This window comes from Hemiscyllium ocellatum, chromosome 3 (genome assembly GCF_020745735.1).
Source record: "Hemiscyllium ocellatum isolate sHemOce1 chromosome 3, sHemOce1.pat.X.cur, whole genome shotgun sequence".
NCBI lineage: Eukaryota > Metazoa > Chordata > Chondrichthyes > Orectolobiformes > Hemiscylliidae > Hemiscyllium > Hemiscyllium ocellatum.
The window spans coordinates 100,835,066-100,858,850 of NC_083403.1; the positions used below are offsets into that span (position 1 = coordinate 100,835,066).

General features: G+C 41.5%; 2 protein-coding genes across 12 annotated transcripts in view; both read left to right on the forward strand.

Annotated features, from left to right (window-relative positions):
* Positions 1-23,785, forward strand: part of dst (dystonin) — a 624,072-nt gene that overhangs the window by 311,078 nt on the left and 289,209 nt on the right. For all 11 annotated transcript variants that reach the window (XM_060852081.1, XM_060852129.1, XM_060852093.1 and 8 more), the window contains one exon: positions 18,516-18,668. In XM_060852081.1, coding sequence (XP_060708064.1) covers positions 18,516-18,668 — 153 coding nt within the window. The remainder of the gene's footprint in view (positions 1-18,515; positions 18,669-23,785) is intronic.
* Positions 7,885-13,555, forward strand: LOC132833701 (plectin-like). The gene has a single exon (XM_060852191.1). It carries the CDS (start codon positions 8,694-8,696, stop codon positions 10,773-10,775), a length of 2,082 nt encoding a protein of 693 aa, XP_060708174.1. The 5' UTR covers positions 7,885-8,693; the 3' UTR covers positions 10,776-13,555.

Consider the following 23,785-nt stretch of genomic DNA (forward strand, 5'->3'; position numbering starts at 1 on the left):
CGAGGGCATCATAAATCGTGGCTCTGAACTGGTGAAGAGTGAAGATTTGTTTCCCCAGTATCTATCTCTAGAACATACCACTTGTGTAGAAGACCTAACTGCAAATGTTAGGAGAGAACCAAGACTTAAGACCAAATGCAGTGCTTCGGCTGAAGATGTATCCCTACCTCACGCTGAATGTGAAGATCAAGAGGAGCAAACTCTTCAAATGCCACAGAATGAGATTAAATGGCAAACTGGAGACTGCAGTAGCAATGAGACAGATGAACATCTCCTTGGTTTTCATTCCATAATAAAACCTGTAAAATTGCTGGAGGGAGGTCACAACAGTTTCACACCAACAGCAGTCACTGGGAGGTCTGCAATTTTGAAAAAGGAAACTATTCCCTCGAAGGCTATGGCAAATGATCTGAGAAGTTGCAATCTAGCCATCAAGGAGAAAGCCAATGCTCTGCCCAGTGGAACTCTGCATGTTCAGATAAGACAACAGACAGACAATCTTCAGGTGGAACAGGTTGAAGCTGCTTGGCAAAGTAGAAAGGCACAAGAGAGACTGGAGGAAGGTTTATCACATGCGCAGGTGTCGCCAGTAAATAAGGGGCTAACTGTTGAGAAAGGTTTGAAGACAAATAGAACAGAATTGGAATTGTATTCACTACTTATGAACAAACCAGTGTGGCCAGGAAGGTCTGACCAAATGACATTTGAACAAAACCCTGAACAGGGAGCAGAAATGGGAGAGCAGAGCAATTCAGCAGAAGAAATGGTGAAAAGTCCCAATATCATGGAGGGAACCACAAGGACATTAGAAGGTGAAGAGCCCATTTCACTGATCCCAGGTACTCAAAGGACTAATTCAGCTGCCTCCATCCCCAAGCTTCCAGCTATAGAACCATTGCAAAGACCCATGTTATTGGAATTCAAGCATGTTGATCAACCTATCCCACTAATTGAACATGTTGATGACAAATGGGTTCATGTTGATAAAAACTGCTGAAGAACTGGGAGATCCATGTGTTGAGATTGACCTGTTTGGAACGTTGAAGGAAGTTCTAGAACAAGTGAATCCCATGAAGGGAAACTGTTCCACGGTGAAATCTCAAGAGCCCCGTTTCTTGGACATTAAACATGATGTAATATCAGCAGTGAATTTCCAAGGATTTGAGACTGCCAGAGCATCACTCAAACCAGACGGGGAGAGTGAAGAAGAAAGTCATGAAGGCACTATGCCATTTAGGAAAGAGAAGAATAGTATGCGTGAACAAGTGAAAGGTAATATCCAGGAGGAGGTGGTAGGAATTCCAGAATTGTTGAAATGGCAAAAGATGGAAGAAATTTGTGAACTGGAACAGAAGCTGAAAAATAGGGCTGGAGCCAGTGTTGAAAGTGGGAGCTTCCCAAGACAATCTGAAGAGGTACATAAGTTTGTTACTGAAATCTCTCTCACTTATGTAAGACAATCCAAACTGTTGTTTGAGTTTTTGAGAATACGTTTTAAAGGTAGGTTCCAGTACTTAGGAATAATTCCCTTAATCAACATGTTTGTGGAGTACCCAATGTGTTTGGATCATTGGGTACTGTATGATCAAATAGCTAATCACTACAGCAATGTCCACTGACAAAATGCTATGTGGTCCTCTTGTTGTTTAGCACACTATGCAATAGGAGTGCTACAGGGTTGCTTGTAAACCAACAGTAGCTAAAGGGCTGCTGACTGCTGTTAAAACGAATGGATTCTGGAGGAGTAGACAGTACAAGGGACAGATTGCTTTTTATGCAGGCTTGTGAAGACCAAACTGGACGTTCCACCATGAAGGGTGGCCCATACAGATAGAGAGGAACATCCAAGGATTTAGAGGTAATATTTCATTTATGCTGTCTCGTGCCTGAACTGGATGCAGCACTTATGAGGAGTTCCCTTCACTTGCGAAGACCTCAGGAGTCTTCAATGAGTCTTGGGCTGAATGTGTTCCAGGTGTACAGCTTCCCCTGTACTGTGTTACACCGAACAATGCGTGAGTATGATAACCCAATTGAATCGGTGCAAGGATGCACAAAAAAAATAGATTTTGCAAAACAAATGTTTGATATGTAGTTTTGAAATTACACAATTTCTCACTGTCATGGTCACAAAAGTTAGAAAATATAATGTTGTTGAGGCTAATGGAGAGATATAACCACAATTCAGATTAAGAACACAGCGCTGATGCTGCATATCTAGGTTGTAACTTTTTTGGTGACAAATTCAGGTAAGAACTGCTTGTAAACTTGCTATAAAAGCTGTTGTACATTCAAAAGAATTTTACAGATCCCTTACAATTTGTGTATGCAGGACATGTATCACCTTGTCACTTAGTTAAATTCCTGGAATTTCCTCTCTAACAGCACTGTGGGTGTATCTACACTAGAAGGTTCAAGAAGGCAGTTCACCACCATCAGCTCAAAAACAATTCAGGATGAAAAATAAATACTGGCCTAAGCAGTGATGCCACGTCCTGGGAATGAGTAAAAAGCATAGTACCTGAGCTGGGTTGTGCACAGTTTCTATATGGAGTATACTGCACATCAAGTTGAATGAGTTCTTTTGCTTGAATACATTATTTCTGTTTACTTGCTTTCCCAAACTGTCCAAAATCTTTTTGTGCATCTTCTCTTTCTGGTGGAGGATCTTCTCAGTGTTTGATACTAACAAATCACATGTTTTGAGGCTTTACGCAAAAGGTGATGGGGCATAGCTGAATTGGCATTGTTGCTTTGTCTGTATTATGCCAGTTTACTAGGAGCACCTCTGTAAAGATGCAGAATTTTCTGGTTTTATAAATATGAAAATCACAGAATTCTAAATAGTATTGTCCACCACTAATGTAACTCACTCAGCACTTGATTTTGTTTGTAGAAGGGAAGGTTTCCTGAAACGAACATCAACATAGGTGGTTCCAGTCAGCAGCCATCTCTGGCTGCCCTCAGCGATGAGAACTGGATCTTAACACAGAAGGTCAATGCTCTGCTGGTAGAGTTGAGTGAGACTAAAGGGAGAAATCAGCAACTTGAGAACAAAGTGACCCACTTACTGGAAGAATTCGAGAAGGAGCAGAAGGTGTATCGAGAACTTGTCAACAAAATAAGCCTCAGCAAGAACCATTCTGACTTGGAGGGGAGTCAGAACAAGGTACAGTTGGAGACGTTGTTGCAGGAGAAAGCCAGGTTAGAGCAGGAATTGGAACACTTGAAGCAGCTCACTCTTAAAGCTGAGATTCCAGCCAGAGCAAAGGTCCAGAAGTCAGCTAGATGGCTTTACAATAACCCTTTAACAAGGTGGCGGTCAGAAGGACACCTGATTGGACAGGGGGAGCAAAATGAAACCAATCCAATGGAAAATAACAGGCACTTCTCAGAGCAGACCTCCCCTGAACCAACTGTTGCCGCTAATGATGTTGAACAGACCGCTGACTTGGAAACCGTGCAACAGGTAGTGAGAATAAAGAACATTGTGGACCAGATGTATGTTTATATCAGAGACTTTTACTGTGAGGTCGGAGCAGGAACTGCGCTGGTAGGCCAAGCCGATGAAGCTGAGAAACTGAGGAAATTGACTTCTGAGCTTCACCAGATTAGTGACCGAACATGTAAGGATTTGCAAGGGTTACGGTTTGAGATGAGATCTCTGGAAAAGAACATGGGTGCAGTGGAACTCAAAGCTTCCTCGCACTGGATAGAGTTGAGCAACTTAAGACTCGAACATGAGAAAGCCCAAATGGAACTGAAACAGATGCAAGAGAAAGAGGAGGATTATCGGCAGAAATTGTCACACTTAGAAGACGAGCTGAAAGACAGCCAACGCAGGAGCGAGAGTTTCAGGCTGAAAGCTGAGGCACTTGCTCAGGACTGTGGGAGTGCTCAGAGCCAGGTTCAGCATTTGGAAGAGGAGCTTGAGGTACTCCGTCAGGACAGGAGTATTGCCGAGCAGAGGGCTTCAACCCTCAAAGGAGCAGCTAATGATTTACTTGAAAAACTCAAAGTAGCAGAGGGAAAGAAGAGTCTTGAAGAGAAAGAGTGGGTGGAGAAATGCAAAGAGCTGGAGGACAAGTTGGCTGACAGCCAATGCATATCGAGGGAGCTTGAGCTCAAGATGCATGAACTGACCCTGACATGCAGTGGTGCTGATGATGTGAATAGGAACTTAAAGGCTGAATGCAACTACCTTCAAAATGAGAAAGCGTTAGCTGAGGAAAGGGCAGAGTTTCAGAAACGGGAAATCAACCTGTTGAAAGAGACATTGAGAAAAATGGAAGAGGCTTTGGAAAAGAAAATTAATATTGAGGTCATGTATCAGCAGGCTGTTAGGAAACTGGAAGATGAATTAAAACAAAACAAACAGACAGCAAGTGAATTGACGCTAAAGGTTGATGAGCTGGTGTCTGCAAAGCAAAGAGTGGATATGATTCTGGGAGGTGTGAAGTCTGAACTAGAATCCGTGAAGGCAGAGAAAAGGGTGGCAGAGCAAAGAGGCGATGCTCAGAGAGCACAGGTGGACTGCTTGAGCGAGCAGCTTAAGAAAATGCAGGATCAGCTCATTCAGAGAACAAGGGAAGAACAGGAGCAAGAACTCAGGGCTCAGAAACTGCAGGAGGAGGTTGACTATGGCCAACACACAAGGGATGACCTGAAAAGTCATCTAGCTGAGTTGACAGAGGCTAACCATACGGCTACAAAAATGATCAGTGAACTCCAAGCTCAGCTTTCTGCTGCTAAAATGGACAAGGCTGTCCTCGAAGAGGAGATCAAAATGCAGTATTTGCAGATGCACGAGTTCGGCAACAAACTGGATCAAGCAGAGCAGCAGATGAGGCAGGATGATAACTGGAAAACACAGCTGGAGAGCAGGGTCAAACAATCAAACTGGGCCACACAGGATTTGCTTAGACAGGTGAGAGGCCAGCACCATCTGGAATGGCGTGAAGCAAAAAACCAGAAGAGAGTAGTCTTGGAGGAAAACTATTATTTACCTGGAGGTATGAGGCCAATGACCTCTTTAATTGAAGTGGAGTTTTCAGAGAGTGAGCCATGTAGTCGGCCATCTATTCTGACCACCCAGCACGCTGCTTTGCTGGGGACATCTGGGCAGAAAGCCCCAGGCCTGGCGGAAACGAAATACATTCAAAGTAAACTTCTGGAGACGAGGCCGACCACGCCAGCTGATGAAAGAAGGCAAAATATTAGACCATTAAGGACCTTGAAACAGCCATCGGAGGTACATTTTTGACAAAAGCTGGTTTGAGAAAAACCTTTTCCTTGGGGAGCTTTGCGGTGAGCAGCTTGCTGGCACTCCATCGATAGTGGACCAGATTGTCATGAAACTGGGTTGTGTCAATATGTTGCTTTCCCATTGGCTAGTTCAGCTCTGTGCAGCAAACACACATTAAAAACATTCGCTACTTACATTTCAGTTTCTAGATTAATTGTTGATTTTTAACACAAGAATATGTTTCAGATTTGTGTATTAGGCTCAAATTTACTTTTTAAAAATACAATACTAGCCAAGCTAGCCCGAGTGGCTAATCAATGTTATTTCCTTCAAAATTTAATTTCTAAATGTTCTATCACTATCACTTACCCCAACACAGCCTCTGCTTACTTACTTGCTCCACATCTAAACCTCGTTTATCAATTGACGATTGTCACCTCACTACCTGTTGAGTTGCCAATGATGATTGGATGTATTCCTGGAGGGATCATCACATGACTTATCCTCCTGCTCCAGCCATTGGTCAGTCAGCATATCCATCCTTGTGACGGTCACCTTTCCTCCAGCAATTGAAACAAATAGACTCCTTACCCAACTGCTGTCAGTCGTACAGCTTTTCTTTCTGCTTTCAATATTTTTATTCCTTGTAAACAGAACTGTTCCAAGAAGACTGCAAGAAAAACCTTTATTTTTTTTAATGTTGCTGTAATACGGCTCCCCCTGCCAATCAGAATTGAACACTGCAGTGTCCTGGACTTTGATCTTCAACTTCTGAAGATTCCTGGCTAATCCTGGAGTGTTGGCAACTCAATATCTTCCTTTTAGCTCATGTTGTATTTCTACATCTTTATCATTGCCAAAGCAGCTCCTTAAATTCTGAAATCTTTCTATCCCTTTTTATTCAGTTCTCAGCTTTGAATTGAAAAGGCCCATGACCTGAACACGGCATCCATAGCTAAGATACTCCTCATCCCATTCTGGAGTATCCAATGAGAAAAGATGTTCCCAAGCTCATCTCCATGTACCATTCACTTGTTCTGATTTTGTCAACATTCACTTCTTCTGACATTTTTGACCTTATACTGTGAGTATATCTTGCCCTCTTTATTTCTCTTCTCAAGCCTTGATTTTCTTTAAATCAATGTCTGGTTGTCATTCTTTTCTAAGACCCTCAAAGTGGCACAACTCCTTACTTCCTTCCTCTTGCCTTCCATCTATATTTCTAGATATCTATTGATATTTTCTTAACTTGTTCAGACATGTTATGACACATCTTTGGAGCAGGTAGAATTTGAAACCAGTTCTGTTGGCTCAGGGGTAAGATACTACTGCTGCTCCACAAGCGCTCCCCCATCTCTAATTGGAAAACTAGATCTGTATCCTCAACATTCCACAGTTCATAGTTTCCTGGTGTTCTGCTGGAAAATCTCTCCTATTTGGTGTGAGCTAAGAGGACAGGAAGGAAAACCATTTTATTTGTGTTCTTTTCGATTCCAAATCCTGGGTCAGCACTGCACTCTTTCCCAACCATCATCCTTGCATTGCTGAACTGAAATATTTGAATGTTGTATCTCAAAGTTAATTTGGGAGAAAAAAAGTACAATGTTGTCAAACAGTTGCAGAGTAAAATTGCTTTCCCAATCTGTAGGTGTTGAAAGAAGAATAATCTCGAATATTCTCATGTGCATTAAGATCAATCTGGAAATACTGTTGCCCAGCAAAAGAAATGGGTGCTAAGACATGTGGTTAAAGAGCACCCCCCACTCCACTCCATAGTTCAGTCAAATGCCCTGGAATAAGCATGAGATATAGAATCCCTACAGTGCAGATAGAGGCCTTACAGCTCATTGGGTCTGCATCAACCCTCCATTGGGCATCACATCTAGAACCCTCCCCAATGCCCCACCCAGTCCCCATAACCCTGCATTTCCCATGGGGTAACCCATCTAGCCTACACATTCCTGGACATTATGGGCAAGTTGGCATGGCCAATCCACCTAACCTGCATATCATTGGACTGTGGAAGGAAACCAGACCACCCAGAGGAAACCTCCACACAGACATTAAAACCAATGTAAAAACTGATGTTAAAATTCTGTAGGATTATCCTCATTAGAAAAAAAAAATCTGTGGAAATAATATGTAGTGTAAGTTGATTATGCTGTAAATTGCTAAATTTCCAGGTTAGTTAATTAAGTAAGTTTTAAAATGACCTTTTAGAATACAGAAGAAATATAATAACTTTCAACTTAAAGCGCCTGTACATTGTTTATCCTATTTTCTGAAACGCCCCTCTGCCACAGCTTTGGTCCTCATGGTTGCAAGGACCTTTCCGCTTTTTGATTCTCTATTGGCAGCCAATCCCCAATTCACATATCATTTGCCAACCCTACGACTTGCCACCCCATGACTCTTTTACTTATCCTTTCACCAATCCTTCCTCTTGATGGATGTCACTGCTGCATCATGCTTTCAATCACTACTTTCCTCTATTGAATCCTCATTCTGAGCAAGGGTCATAGAGGTGAGCAACAGGCAGCAGGCTCCATTAATTGATGAATTTTAAAGAGAAACAATGTTATACTTTAAATGAGGAATTACTGCGTCTTATATTTATAACCCTTAGTTTTGGTGCTAGTAAACTCTTGTTGAATAGGTTTCAATGCACATTGTGTTAAGATGTGATCACAATTGTTGAATTTGTGCCACATGTTAGTCAGGATATGAAGTGGCTTTTTCCACAACAGAAAGCTAAACTTCTCCGATATAGTTGAGTAGAATTAATTACTTGAAATTTGCTGATAACTTGTCTAATAAACAGGATGAATCTATGTTTGTATCTCAGCAGTGTCCCCTCAAACCTTTTTCAGCAAACAGCTTAGAGGTTGTGGGGCAATGGTAGCATCCCTGTCTCTGAGCCAGATGGTCCAGGTTCAATTCCCACAGCGTGTCAGAAAGATTGATCTAAAAGAAAGTACTGAACAGTCAGCTTGCCTCACTGAGGGTTAGAATAGTTGTCTATTTGTATATGTTAGCTTGAGAAAAATCAGAGTTTGTCACTTTGCTAAATCTAGTAGTTTAATACAGAATTGTCAAAGTATTTTAAACTTGAGCTGGGGAATAAATAGTTTTATCTGGCAGGGAGAAGAGAGGAAGGATAGAATTACCATGATGCTGGTCCACTAAAGAATCTGGCTGTCTTATCTTTATTTCTTATGCAAATTTACTTTGCTGCTGTGGTTACGGGTGATTTTGTTTCAGCAATTATGCTGCTAGTCTTAAATCTTTCGTTGGGTTTCCATGCCAACAGTTCATTCCAATGATCTTTTGAGGGTCGTGTCCTTGCTCTTTTTGGCTCTCTCGCTGTCTGTTCCCCATTGCTCTGGTGATTGTCCAACCTGGCTGTGATCCAACTCCTCATCATTTTCAACATTATTAATTTTCACAGATGGCAGAGCTGGACCTAAGCAAATTGAGTTGTGAAATGGGCAAAGCTTTCTCGGACAAAGAGGCTGTTTTGTTTGGAAAGGAAAGTTTCAAAAATAATAACCAGCATTTAGAAGCAGAACTGAAAATCCTTAAACCAAGTGAGAACACCCATAATGCTCCTGTATTTCACAGTGATCAGAGAGTATGGCACAAATGTAAGGGTGATTTTGTGCAAGCCAGGTTAAGTGAAATGAGTATTTCATCCAGTCCTGAGCAAATCTCACAGAATACTCCAGTGACACTTCATTCTGAGACAAATGTAAACTATCCAAACAATAATGCATTTCTGATGCAAATTGGTGACAAACGTAACACGAGCTGCGACCAAAACATCTTCACCAAAGTCCAAGATAAATTTGTCCCTTCATCTCCAATTCTGGAATTTCAGGGCGTACGTCGTCAAGTCACAGTGCAAGACTTGGTCAAGGCTGACCTCCTGAACAAAAATGTTGCTGAGCAGCTTGAGAAAGGAGTCAAGACCGTTTCTCAAGTTGAAAATTCCCTTGGCAAGTATCTGAACAAAATTAATTCAATTGCTGGCTTGTACTTAGAAGCCAGTAAGCAGAAAATGTGCTTCTATGAGGCAGCGAGAGCAGGGATCATTGAATCCTCTGTAGCCCTTGAGTTTTTGGAAGCTCAAGCTGCAACAGGCTATATTGTCCACACACAGTCCAATGGAAAGTACTCTGTTCAAGAGGCTGTTGAGAAAGGACTCATTCCTCTAGAGTTCAAAGAAAGACTGCTTGAAGCAGAGAAAGGAGTCACAGGGTATTTTCATCATGGCAAGATCCTATCTGTATTCCAAGCCATGGAGAGCAAGCTGCTTCCAAGTCAAATTGGAAGAAGGCTGCTCGAAGTTCAGATTGCAACTGGAGGAATCATCGACCCAGTGCGGAGTGTTAGATTACCTTTGGCGACTGCATGCAAGCAAGGTCTCATCAACCACGACACTATCCAAAACCTGTATAAGGTGCTTAATAACATGAAAGGCTTTCACAATCCAAACAACACCAAACAAGCTATGCATTACGCAGAATTGATGAAATTTTGCGTGGTGGATTTAGAAGGGAATTATCTTCTCCTCCCCTTTGGGACCCGCAAGATATCCACTCCATCCCCTGCAAGGCCTAACACTATTTCAGTGGTTGATACCAGCACAAAGTCAGAAATAACTTTATATGATGCGTTTCTGAAGTACTATATTGAGAAGCAGACCTACCTTGAACTTTCAGCACTGCAGTCCCAGTGGAGGGAGACCATTGACGAGGGCAGCAGTGAGTATTTACTTATTGACAGTAACTCTGGAAGGCAGTTCAGCCTCAATGATGCTTTAACCCAGGGTCACATCAGCCAAACAGAACTTAATAAATACCGGGATGGCCACATCACAGTGACTGAGCTGGCTGACATGTTGATAAGCAGAGCCTCTGTAGCTTCCAATCCCAATAGTCCAATTGCAGGCATTTGGAATCCTAACAGCTGTAGAAGAATTTCTATCCTGAAAGCCATGCGTCAGAATTTGGTGGAGAGGCTGACAGCCACTCGATTGCTTGAGGCGCAGGCTTGTACTGGTGGAATAATTGATCCAGCAACTGGGAAGAAATTCTCCATTTCAGAAGCATTGCAGCGAGAGTTAGTTGACAGTGAAATTGCTGCTAGCATCCAAAAATCTCAGCAAGCTTTCAGAGGTTTCCTTCAACCTGGGACACAGGCAAACATATCAACTGCAGAAGCTGTGCACAAGAACCTCTTGGGTCATGACCTCGGTCAACGATTCCTTGAGTTACAATATTTGACTGGCGGGCTAGTGGACCCAAATCTTCCAGGAAGAATTTCCTTAGAAGATGCTCTGAGAAGACACCTTATTGATGACAAGACCGCTCAGAGATTGACAGATGAAAAGATGCATGCCAAGAACTTGGTTTGTCCCAAGACCAAACAAAGGATTTCATACAAAGAGGCTTTGGCCAGAGCCAAATTCGACTGCCACACAGGTTTGAGACTGCTGGAAGCAGCTGAATATCCTAACACTTCCGCTTAATTACATACCATTTTGTTGCCCATCTCCTTTTGCCACACACTTTCTCTGCTCGTGTATACGCTATAGCAGCTATGCGTAGGGCTTTGGTTTGTTAGAACATGAACACTTTAGATTCCAGCTTCTATGTGCTTGAACACTTGACCATCCTCCAGTATCTTTTCCCACTGACCATTCTTCACAAGCTGATCTAACATTTCAGTGTCACTATGTGTTTTGACATCGGGAGTACCATGATTAAGCCTGATCTGGAAACCTCAGAATTAAATTCAGCCACATGTTCTCTGACAGCTGTTTTCTTCCTTGTCCTCCAAGCCTTGAGTTGCTGAGCCTGATTTCCATACTTACACCACCTTTCCGCTGAGATCTATTAACTTAATATGAACATAGATTGACATTCTAGTCAACTTGGAATATCCCAGTAAATGATCTGGTTATTAACTGAACTGTTGTGGCATATAACCTACATTTGTGTCACTTTTCTTCCTCACCTTTCATCATTGTCTTTCCACTTTGCTGTTACAATTTAAATTCGAAACATTAACTTGCTCTCTCTCCATGGATGCTGCCTGACCTGCTGTGATCTCCAGCATTTGTTGTTTTCAGTACAAATTCCAGCACCTGCAGTAATTTGCTCCTTCAGCACAATTTCTGTTTGCTTCTCACCTAGTTGACCAGAATGGACACAAATGAGAGCTGTTGAGTGATTTGCATGGAATCCTGGTCAGAATCGCATAAGAGTGCCAATGATGTGAACTGGGACCTGTGGTTAGATTCTAGATCTGATCCGAATCCAAAGTCACAATAAAAGGTATCCCTAATGCGATAAAAAGATTTAGTCTCCACAAGAGTGTACGGAGATTATTCCAAATGATACGACATGGGTAGATAGATATGTGGCAGGTGGATTAGTGAGAGTGAGGTTATCCTCTCATGTCAGTCACTTTCTGCCTCTGTGTGTTTGAGCATCCATAACATGACTGGTTGCCCCCAGTTGTCACAAATAATGATGACCTGTTCTGTGTTTTAACACCCTGAGCATTTGATGCTTCAACATCTAAAAAAAACACTATTGTCCATTTTTTGAAATTCATTCAGTTTTTATAGTGCACCTTGATTGTCCTTGGGGAATGTTGCTGAGCCACCTTCTTGAAAGCTCTAGTCCACGTGAAGGGGAAAAGTGAAGGGTAAGGTACGTCCACAGTGCTGTATCCGTGCTCTGTAGTGCTCAAAATTATGAAGGGTTTTGACCATACATGAGGAGAAACCATACTGTTCAGTAACCAGTGGATAAAGCTTCAAGATATGTAATTGGCATAATAGCTAGAAGACATCAGGAAACTTCATGCTATGCATTGTTTTCTGGAATGTAAAGATCTGCAGGCAATGGAAGCAGATTTAGCAGTAACCTTCAAAAGGGTATTGAATAAACATGTAATAGTGAAGCATTTGAAGGATTATGAAGTGAGTGGGATGAATCTGAAAGCTCTTTAACAGATTTGCCACAGGCATAATGGGCTAAATGATCTCCTTCTGTACTACAAGATTCCATTAATTATTATTATCATTGGAATGAATAATGTAAGAAAAATTGGGCTATCTTAGCTCATAAAGCTAATTTTTCCTTCAACGTTTTGCTCATGAGCATTACACTTTAAATGTTCTGGTGAATAGATACGCTAAAATTGCATATTAATGCTCAAAATAGCATTTGGAAATAAACTATAAAATGTAAGCTCCTTCAGTAGGTTCCTTTAGTAGGTTTTGCTGCAAAATTAGTTTTGTCATAACCACCTAGCCCCCTGTGAAATTTAGCCAGCATCCTGCTGTCAAAGGAGTCCTGCCAAGTTGCTGTAATACATCATGTATAGAGATGGTACAGACTTCTGCCAGCAGATGCTGGTGGTGGAGAGAGTGAATGCTTAAGGTGAGGTGCTAGTTAAGTGGACTGCATTGTCCTGGACATGTCAAACTTCTCAAATGTCATTGGCTGAAATCTTCCAGGCAAGTGGGGAACACTCTATCCCACATCTAACTTGTGCCTTGTAGTTAGTAGACACCTGTAGATGGGTTGGGGGATTGCAGGGCATTTATTTGTGATTGCAGGATGTGGATGACACTGGCTAGGCTAGCTTTTCTTGCATAACTCTAATTGTCCTCCACAGCCACCTGATGAAGGAGCGGTGCTGCAATAGCTAGAGCTTCTAAATAAACCTGTTGGGCAATAACTTAGTGTTGTTTGATTTTTCACTTGGTCCACCCCAGTCCTACACCGGCACTTCCACATCATGTCCTCAAGTAGATGGTGGTGACTTGCCTCCTTGAATAATTGCAGTCCATTATCAGTCAGGAGGTTGGTTTTTGCTGTAGGACTTCAAGTCTCTGATATGCTTTTGTCATCACAATACTTATATGGTGAATCCATTCAATTACTGGTTAGTAATGACTCTCCCAGATCATTAATGCTGTGGTAATACTGCTGAATGTTGAGAGCTAATGGACAGTCTCTCATGGATATTGTCATTGACTATCACTTACTTTACATGAATGTTATAGGCCATCCCCAAGCCTTAATGTTGTCCACATCTTGCTGTATATGTATATGGAGTGCTTTAGTGTCTGAGGAATGCGAAAGATTCTAAACGTTGTGCAATCATTGTCAAATATCTCCCATATCTATCATGATGGAGAAAGACCATTGATAAAGCAGCTGAAGATGGTTCGGCCTTGGAAGCTAACGTGAGGAATTCCTGCAGCGATGTCCTGGTGCTAAGATGAATGGCCTCTGATATCATAACTATGTTCCTTTGCATTAGATATGGTTCCAAGAAGTGGGGACCTGCCCCATTTCCAATTTTGCCTCTTCTTGTGCTTATCATTATACACATATATGTCTGTAATGGAATGTATTAAAATACGCTACAGGGCATGAACTTAATAAATTTTACCAGTCGTCTTGATTTTTTAGTAATGTTTTACTGTATAATCAAGTCAGAAATATCTATACCTCATCCCACAACCATGGTTCATCTGACTCACAACACAATGACAATTTATTGCACCTTAAATCAACTAAGATATCTGGCAAGGCAGTTCGCTGGACCATTGTGAAACAAAATAGAGTACCAAGCCAAATAAGAAGATATTAGGTGAGGGAACCAAAAACCTGGTTCAAGAGAGAAGTTTTAAGGAGAGTCTTAGAGGAGGGAAATGAGATCTAGAAGTGTAAGAAGGGTATTCCAGAGTTTGAGATCTAGTCAACTGAAACCTAATGGTGGAGCAATTAAAATGGGGGTATGCAATAGGCTAGAGGGTTGTGAGACCAGAGATGAGAAGGATTGGGAAGGTAAAGCTATGGAGGGATTTGAATAAGATCCTTATTTATGTAGAGAAGCATAAGGGTGATCGGAAATGAAACTAGGTGCAAGTTAAGACATGGACAGAAAAATTTTGGGTCGTCTCTACTTTTAAAGAGAGTAAAATATGGGAAACCAGTCAGCAGAGCATTGGGACAGTTGAGTCTCGAGGTTAGGAAAGCATAAGTGAGAATTCAATGGATGAGTTAAGACAAGGGCAATGTTGAGTGATGTCAGAGTTTAAATGGTGCAAATATGTGGTCAGAAGCTCATGGCAAACTATTGTGATGCCATGCTACCTTAATATCACATGGTTGCCAGGGAGAGGCTTGAGGTCTGTCGTTCCAGAGCAGAGTTTGTAGCATGGACCGCAAACTATATTCTAGATTTTATAGATAAGGCTGAGCCACTCTCCAACACACTCCGATTTAAATATCACTTGAAAACTGACCAATGAGAAAGAGTCCACCCTGCAGATTTAACATCCGTGGGCAACATTAACATTATTGAATCTTGACAGAATGGAAGCAGACCGTTCAGCTCTTTGAGCACATACCGACCATCCAAGGAGCATCTGATCCACACCCACATTTCCCATGGGCATTCCACCTAGTCTGCACATTTGTGGACACTATGGGCAATTTAATATGTCCAATCCACTTAACTTGCAGATATTTGGGCAATGGGTGGAAACCGGAGGACCTGGAGGAAATCCAAGCAGACACTGGGAGAATATACACACTCCCCAGACAGTTGCTTGAGGGTAGAAATGAATCTGGTCCCTTGTCTGTGAGGCATCTGTGCTCATCACTAATCCACTATGCCATCCTAACGTGAGTAGATTCTACCCCTCAATGGGTAGGAGGTCCTACCTTTGCAAGCTGCCAGCCAAGCAGATTAAACAGCAGTTCCAATCCTGGCAATGTCAAATCTTGGGGCTGGGTATTGCAGGCAGGACCACAAAGAAGGCAGTAATGGACCCTGGACAAAGTCTGGGTCCTGGATTGAGAGGAGGGGGTTTGGGCTAGGTTAGGGAGAGGGAAGGGATAATGGTTGGGAGGGTGGTTGGTTGGTGCTTGAAAGTGGACATGTACGAAGGAAATTTTTAGGATTGGGGTGATGGTGCCCTTGGTGCACAAAAGGCATTCCCCATGGACGGTGCCCCATCCATACCTTCTGCCTTTTTTTTAAGCTGCCTACATCTGCCCATACCACCTGGGGCCATTGTATTTTGACAAGTTCAATTGGCCTTTAATTATTTAGTGATATATGATGGATGGGCTCTCAATTTTGGTACCCACCCACTTGACATATTATGGTGGGTATACGTGAAGGTTGGTTGGGAAAAACCCTAATTTTATGTACACCCAGGAGTAGCATAGTTCTGCAGACTAGGAGCTCCCAGCTATGATCCAAAGTTTGATCTGAGCAGAGGTATATGTCAAGCCTTGACAGTGCCCAGTTAGCGAGGGAACTCAATTGCTCAGATTTCCTGTTCCTGAAATGCTATCCTGTGATCCCTTGTTAAGAAAATCCTCTGTCACTGTTGAACAGGGAGCAGGATTTGGCTCCGCTCAGTCAGTACATTGGTCAAATAGCCTGACACTGTTGACATCTTAAGCTCGCACATGGTCATGATCAAGGTCAGCAGGGACTACCAGGAACTGAATTGTCACTATCTAATCCTACAAGACCAAGAATCAACAAACTGCGCTTCTGATCTTGAAGTGGATGCAAGATTGACTGCTGTTTGAATATTCTCTGGATTTACCTTCCCATTCTAGCGACTGTCTTTTGCTCAGCAGTAAGGGTGGAGACAGAAAATTTTAAGCAAGAATATGAAGATTGATTTACAACAGACCTTTACTAAAAGAATGTGCAGATTTATATAAATGATTTGGATTGGAATATAGGAGGAATGGTTAGTAAGTTTGCAGAGAACGATGTAGTGAATGGTGATGAAGATTATCTCAGTGCAACAGGATCTTGATCAGACGGGCAAAAGAGTGGCAGATCGGAGTTTAATTTAGACAAATATAAGGTGTTGCATTTTGATAAGGCAAATCAGGGTAGGACTTCTACAGGTAATGGTAGGGTCTGGAGAGTGTTGCAAAACAAAGAAACCTTGGGCTGCAGGTTCACAGTTCCTTCAAGGTAGAGTCACAGGTAATGAAGAAGGTGAAAGAACTGTGGATGCGTGAATCAGAAATAAAAACAGAAATTAGTGAAAAAGCACAGCAGCTCTGGCAACGTCTGTGAAGAGAAGTCAGAGTTAACGTTTCAGGTCCAGTGACCCTTCCTCAGAACCCAGTCACCAGACCTGAAACGTTAACTCTGATTTTTCTCCATAGCTGCTGCCAGACCTGCTGAGCTTTTCCAGCAATTACTGTTTTTAGTATTGAAGAAGGCCTTTGGTGCACTTAACCTTTATCAGTCAGTTCACTGATTATAGGAGCTGTGGCTGTACAGGACATTGGTTAGGCCACTTTTGGAATACAGTGATCTCTGCTATAAGAAAGATGATGTTAAACTTGAAAGGGTGCAGAAAAGGTTTACAAGGATGTTGCTGGGGATGGATGGTTTGAGCTACAAGGAGAGGCTGAATAGGTTGGGAGTATTTTCTCTGGAATGTTGGAGACTCAGGAGTGACCTTGTAAAAATTTATAAAATCATGAGGGGCATGGATAGGGTGAATTGCCAAAGTCTTTTTCCTCGGGTAGTGGAGTCCAAAACTAGACGGCTTAGGTTTAAGGTGAGAGGGGAAAGATTTAAAAGAGACCTATGGGGCAACTTTTTCATGCAGAGGGTGGTATGTGTATGGAATGAGCTGTCAGAAGAAGTGATGGAGGCTGGTGCAATTGCAGCATTTAAAAGGCATCTGAATGGTCTATGAATAGGAAGGGTTTGGAGGGATATGGCCAAATGCTGACAAATAGGACTAGATTAATTTAGGATATCTGGTTGGTATGGATGAATTGGACTGTACAGCTCTATGACTTGATATACAAGGGTTGTTGCTCTCTTGTTGGTTCTACTGTAAAAGTGATGGGTGTTTAATTCTCAATACTTAATCCTTTCCAGTACTTTGAACACTAAGTTGTTCAGTAATAAATTTTTTTTAAAACTAGATACGTTAATTCTTCCAGACATGCCAGTGTGAGTGGACTTATTTGCCATTTTTAGCATGAACACTTATTCAGTAAGGGAATGCCTTTGGAGATCACCAAAGCGTAGCTTTCTGCTCTATCTTACCAACCTTGTTAAAGAGGGATGACTATCAAAGATATTTTCCAGATATTTCAGCATTCCACTGTTTTGAAAGATTACCACTAGTACACTGTAGCATAATTTATAATAAAACCCTTTGCAGTTTGTAGTCCAATTGCTGACTTGTTTCTTAATAAAATAATACTCTTGTTTGAATTTTTCCTTATCTTCTGCTTGAGAAGTCATTTTCAGAAGTCACACGACACCAGGTTATAATCTGAAATCACAAATCAGGTGTAGTTGACAAAGGAGCAGAGCACCGAAAGCTTGTGCTTTCAAGTAAACCTGTTGGATTATAATCTGGTGTTGTGTGACTTTTGACTTAGTCCACCCCAGTCCAACACTGGCACCTCCACATCATGATAAGTCATTTGTTACATACTGCTATTTCATTGTAACTATATGATCTACATGTACTTGGAGATGTGCTGTGTAGATATTGCTATTGTATTGTTGCAAAATCAACCACAGGGGCAATGTTATGCATTTGAAATAGAAACTCAGGATGCCCAAAGTCCATAATCGGTTAGTGCAACATTTAAAGCAGGAGCTTTATGTTTAAGGGTGTACCCTTTGCATTAAAGTTCAAAGTAAGAATCAGATCAAATGGAAACTACTATGTTCAGTTTTGTGAGCAGTATGTTTAATTCTGTATGTTTACGGCTTGGCGTTTATTCCAGAAAAGTTTCAGTTTTGGTTTTCTTTCTTTGAAATGCCATCAATACAATTGGTTCTACTATAACCCGTGTTTCTTCAACGCAAATTGGCTTTAATGCTATTGAAGAATTTAGACAGTTATTTGCAGAACACAAACTCTCCTTACCTGCATTGGCTATAATGCGCTTCAGGCCCCATTAGTTTAAAGGGAACAGTTATTGCGTGATTTTCTTATAATGCAAGATCGCATGAGAATGGAACTATATCGTTATATCAAAACTGACTGTATTTGAATTATATCAAATCATTGCTCTAAAGTTCCATGTCAATCAATTTGGTGAAGGATAGGTGATTAGTGTTTTGAAATGTAATGACCTGTGGTGGGTATTTAGGTTTGATTATCATTTTGCGAGAAGTAGTTAAGGTTCCTTATCGTGGATGGTTTTGTTTTGGAAACTTCTAGAAATCGGTAGAAGAAGCAAAGCAAGAGCATGTAGATAAAGTTGGCGAATTGTTGAAATGGGTGTCTGAGAAGAGCAAGTGCTTGGCAAAGAGACGACTGGCACCTCCTGCAGCGGAGCCTGGTGAAGTGGAAAAGTCGCTTTCTGAGAATCAGGTACTATAGATTGCCTAATTTTAAATTTGTATATTTTGCACACAGTATGTATACATACAGACCTACATGTTAGGAGCAAAAGTAGACATTGATCCCTTTCAGCCTTTAATAGGCTGGCATATGAGAGGGTAGAGTCAATGCTATACATATAATATATATATATATATACATAACAGCATGCAAGAAGTATTGTCTTTGAGAAAATACCGTTTTAAATTACCAATTTAATACAACATTTTTAAGTTGCATCACTTTCCTTTGTGGATGGGTGCATCCAAGTGAATTGGCTGTATGGTGACAAATGAACATCTTGGTACAGAATAACAAAAATAATAACTTGGAATGATGTTGTGCCTTTCATCTTGTACTAATATTCCAAAGCATTTCACAGGAATATAATAAAACAGAATTTGATACAATGCTGTGTGTGCAGTTGTGAAGATGGGTGACCAAAGATTTGGTGAGAAGTGGAAAGGTTTCAAGGCAGAATTTCAGGACTTAAGCAACTGGAGGCATGTCTGCCTGTGGTGAAGTCAGTAATACACCAGAGCTAGAATTATAGAAGCACTAAGCGGAGATTGGGGCTGGAGGAGATTGCAGAAATAGGGAAGAATGAGATTTGCACAATAAAATAACTCCACAGAGACTGATATCCCATCAAGTCACCCTATATTTACAAAGGAACAGCCCTTGACTATCTTGATAAAGAGCCTTTGCCTAAAATGTTGATTTTCCGGCTTCTTGGATGCTGCCTGACCTGCTGTGCTTTTCCAGCATCACTCTAATCTTGACTATAGTGCTGCCTCATACAGAGTCAGGCACCAGAATGTCAGCATTTCTGACATGTACCCTTTTTATATATCAGCCACGGCTCTCTGATTGGACCAGATTAACAGCCCCAATCAGGGAACTCATATTCTATGAGGTACTCCTAGCTGACCTATTTACAATCACTACATCCCTCCCACTCCGACTCAGAGGACATGGACTGGTCCTTTTTCTAGGAGAGTTACCCAAGGTGCAACATGGATGGCATGTAATGCATGGGAACTCACCTATTCCAGCAGGAGCCTCCTCGGTAGCTTCATCTGGCAGGAAATGATGTTGTGGCAGATGAAAAATGAGTAATTTTCTTGACGGCCTGTGGAGCTGCAGCTTTTTCTGTCATTAGGAGACTAACTTTCCCTGAGGTAGCAGGTACTAAAATCTTTCAAGAATTAACTGACATCGTTGAGAAATATTGTGACTCCAAGCCTCCTCTAATTCTGAGACACTCTTACTTTTACTCTGCAGTTCAAAAATCCCAGTAAGAATCCTCTGATTCTTGACTAGGTTAAGATGACTGACAGAAGCCTGTGAATTTGGTTTAATCTTTAATGAGATGCTTGGAGACTGTCAGGTTTGTGGTATTGATGATATAACTATGCAAAAACACCTGATAGCTGAAGCACATCTAAACCTCAAACCGACACCACAATCGGCTTTATTGTTGGAAAATGCAGCAAGCGGAGCAGATGATTTACAAGGTATTCTGATGGAATGGACACCTTCACCAGTCTGATTGAGGTTGGGGAACACCACTTGACTGCAGGAATTACATAGTTGCATAGCCTCACTTAGGACACATCCTGGTCAGAGGAACTCTAGGATGGCTCACAGCAAAACCCCAAAACAAAGCCCAACCTCCACCAAACAGTTAACATCTTTTCAGGATCCTGGCCAGCAAGCCATTGTAGTTGTTCTTGGTATGCAGACTCAAGACAGCAAAAGATTGCTACTCAACTTAAATTGAGTAAGATGACTCCTAGGCTGGTATCCCATCACCAAGTAACCTTTTATTTACACGCGAACAATCCTGACTGTAATACTCCCTCATACAAAGTCAGGCACCCCAGAGTCAGTGTCCCTGACACTTAATCATTTTATGTCAGTCAAGGCTCCCTGATTCAACCAGATTAACAGCCCCAATCCAGGAAGTCAGATACTATGATCACCAATTGGACGACCTTGGTACAATTACTACATACACTAGGATGAGAGTTTTAAAATCAAGGTAGATTGGCAGTTCTCCAGTGCTTTGGTTCATGCCTGGGTCATTTCAGGAACTTTAGAACTGTAGACCCATTGGTGGAACTGGACTTCTTTCTACTTATTTCTACCAGGCAAGATTGCTTCCAGCCAGATGATCAATGCCTGATGCTAATGAATTTTGTTTATAGCAGGGTACATCTTAATTCCCTTGTAAGCCCTTAAATTTGAATCTTTGTCAAATTATGTCAGAATAGTTTGGTCTTGGTGAAGTGGGGTATTATAACTAAATGTTTGTTACCCCAGGCTTGAAAGTAACAGAAGAGAGACTCAACGCTGAAGATTTTTGTCTGGCTCTCTTCAGGATTGGACAAGAAATGAGACCTAGACAGAATGAGAAAAGGGTGCTAATTGGTTGGTCCATAATTGATTTGCAGATATAGCAAGAACTAGTTGATTAGGGACATTATGAATTGTGAGCAGGAGGAGGCTGCTGGGCCCTTCAACCTTGTTCCATCATTCACAAAAAAATCCTTATTCCCATTCCCACCTACCTCCAAAAACCTTTTACTCCTTTGCTTCTCAAGATTCAATCTACGTCTAATTAAGACTATTCAAGGACCATGATTTTCTTGCCTTTTGAGCAGGAAAGTTCCATCGACACTCAAGCCCTGTGAGAAAACATTTTCCATATCTCCGTTTTAAATGAGCAACACCTTGTCGTTAAACAGTGACCCATAGTTCTAGCTTTTCTCACAACAGGAAACATCCTTTCCACATCCTGTCAAGACCTTATGTTGCTCCATACACTTCAAACCTCCAGTGGACATAACACAACCAGCCCATTCCAGGAATTAATCTGTGAAACCTTTGCTGAGCTGTTTACAACACATTAATATTCTTTCATAAGTACAGAGACTAGTAAACCACACGGTATTCTGTACATGTTCTCACCGGTGCTTTGTATAACTGAAGCATAACCTCCCTACTTTTGTATTGAATTCCCCACACAATAAACAATAACATTATATTAGCTTTCCTAATTAATTGCTGTACCTACATGTTAACCTTTTGTGATTCATGCACTCGGACACCCTAATCCTTCTGCAACTCAGCGCTCTGCAACCGCTCACCAGTTAGATAATATGCTTTTACCTCTCTTCCTACCAAAATAGACAATTTCATGTTTTCCCACATTAGGCTCCATTTGCCAGTTCTTTGACCACTCATTTAACCTGTCTTTATCCCTTTGGAGCCTTCTTGTTTTCTCTTCAGACCAGGCAGGTTGACTCTAATTGATCAATATAGTCAGTGATTGGTTCAAATCATGAGGAATGCAGCAGGGGCTAGTAATTTCAATAATCTCTTCTTCAATTAGGACAGTGTAATGTATTGCCAATTTCCTTTTCTGCTTACAAAGGACAAGGTCTGCATGTGAATGTAAATTCAGTTCTCATATTATATAGATTAGATTAGATTAGATTACTTACAGTGTGGAAACAGGCCCTTCGGCCCAACAAGTCCACACCGACCCGCCGAAGCGCAACCCACCCATACCCCGACATATACCCCTTACCTAACACTACGGGCAATTTAGCATGGCCAATTCACCTGAGCCGCACATCTTTGGACTGTGGGAGGAAACCAGAGCACCCAGAGGAAACCCACGCAGACACGGGGAGAACATGCAAACTCCACACAGTCAGTCGCCTGAGTCGGGAATTGAACCTGGGTCTCAGGCGCTGTGAGGCAGCAGTGCTAACCACTGTGCCACCGTGCTGCCCACCATACCAATCCATAAACGTATTGTCACAGCACCAAACTGAATAATGTGATTGGGTTTTTGGAAGTAACATCATTAGAACAAGATGCCTATTCCTACTTTAATTTCTTAAATTTTGAGAATTGCTGTCCAAAGATGATTGGATAAATAATGAAAGGGAAGATGTTACTGACCTATTAGAAAGGAGTGGGGTGATGGAATAGCCACTCCAAAAAGGCAAAATGGGATAAAAACCTCTTTCCATACTTTATTGTTTTACAATTTACTTCTTTTTGTGTCACAAATTTATTTGAAGTAGCCAAATCCCCAACATTACTGGAATTTTTGTTTTGTGGATTCATAGAAAAGTAACTCTGCCTTTGTAGGTTCAATGATGTAGGTTCAATTTTTTTCTTTCCATCACCAAACAGGGAAAATCTCTCTCAGTGGTGGAGTTGGGATGGGTAAAACCGAGTAGGTGGTCCTCAGATGGTCTTTCACCCCTACTAAGCAGCTCAAAATAATATTGGCAGAAGTCTGTCAATGGTTTGCAACTGATATGTGGTTTGTTTTCAAACCAAATGCTGTAACCAACTGTTCTTTGTTCAATGGCCCAGAAAAAGAAAGAATATTTATGTCTGTTTAGCTAATTGAGAGACTTTCTCACTGACTTCCTGCCAAGTCTCCACCTAATTCAGATATCTCAATTCTTTTTAAATTTTGGTCATGCATCAGTTCCTTACGAAATATTTATCAGCTATATCACTGCTGAACTTGTACAGTGACAGGGATTACTTGTATTAAAGTGCTGTCCTCTTGACTAGTTTTCCACCCTGCTGAAATAACGCCACAGAGGGCGGTATCCCATCACCAAGTTGCGCTTTGTTTAAATCTGGAGAGCCCTTGACACTTGACCTTGCTCAGAGCCATCTCCCAGAGTGAATAGAATATCTGACACTCCTGGTAGGGCTCCCTGAGTGGAACAGGTTTATAGCTGCAATCAAGGAACTCATACTCCTGGCTGACCTTATTACTATCACTACACCGCACTGCTCAGTAGAGAAAATTTTTCAACAATTATGATGGTAATATCTTACTTTTTTAGACTAAAGATGAAAAACAGTGCAGAAGCGGGTCATTTCACCCACTTTTCCTTTTTGAAAGAGCTATGAAATTTATCCCACCTTCCTGTAGTCCTGAACATTCTTCCCCTTCAATTATTCATACAATTCACTTTTGGAGAAGTATACTTCTTCCTCCTCATCCCATTCCCCAAAATCTCCCTTAACTTGGAACAGGAAAAGACCTTTCAGTTTCTTGAGCCTGT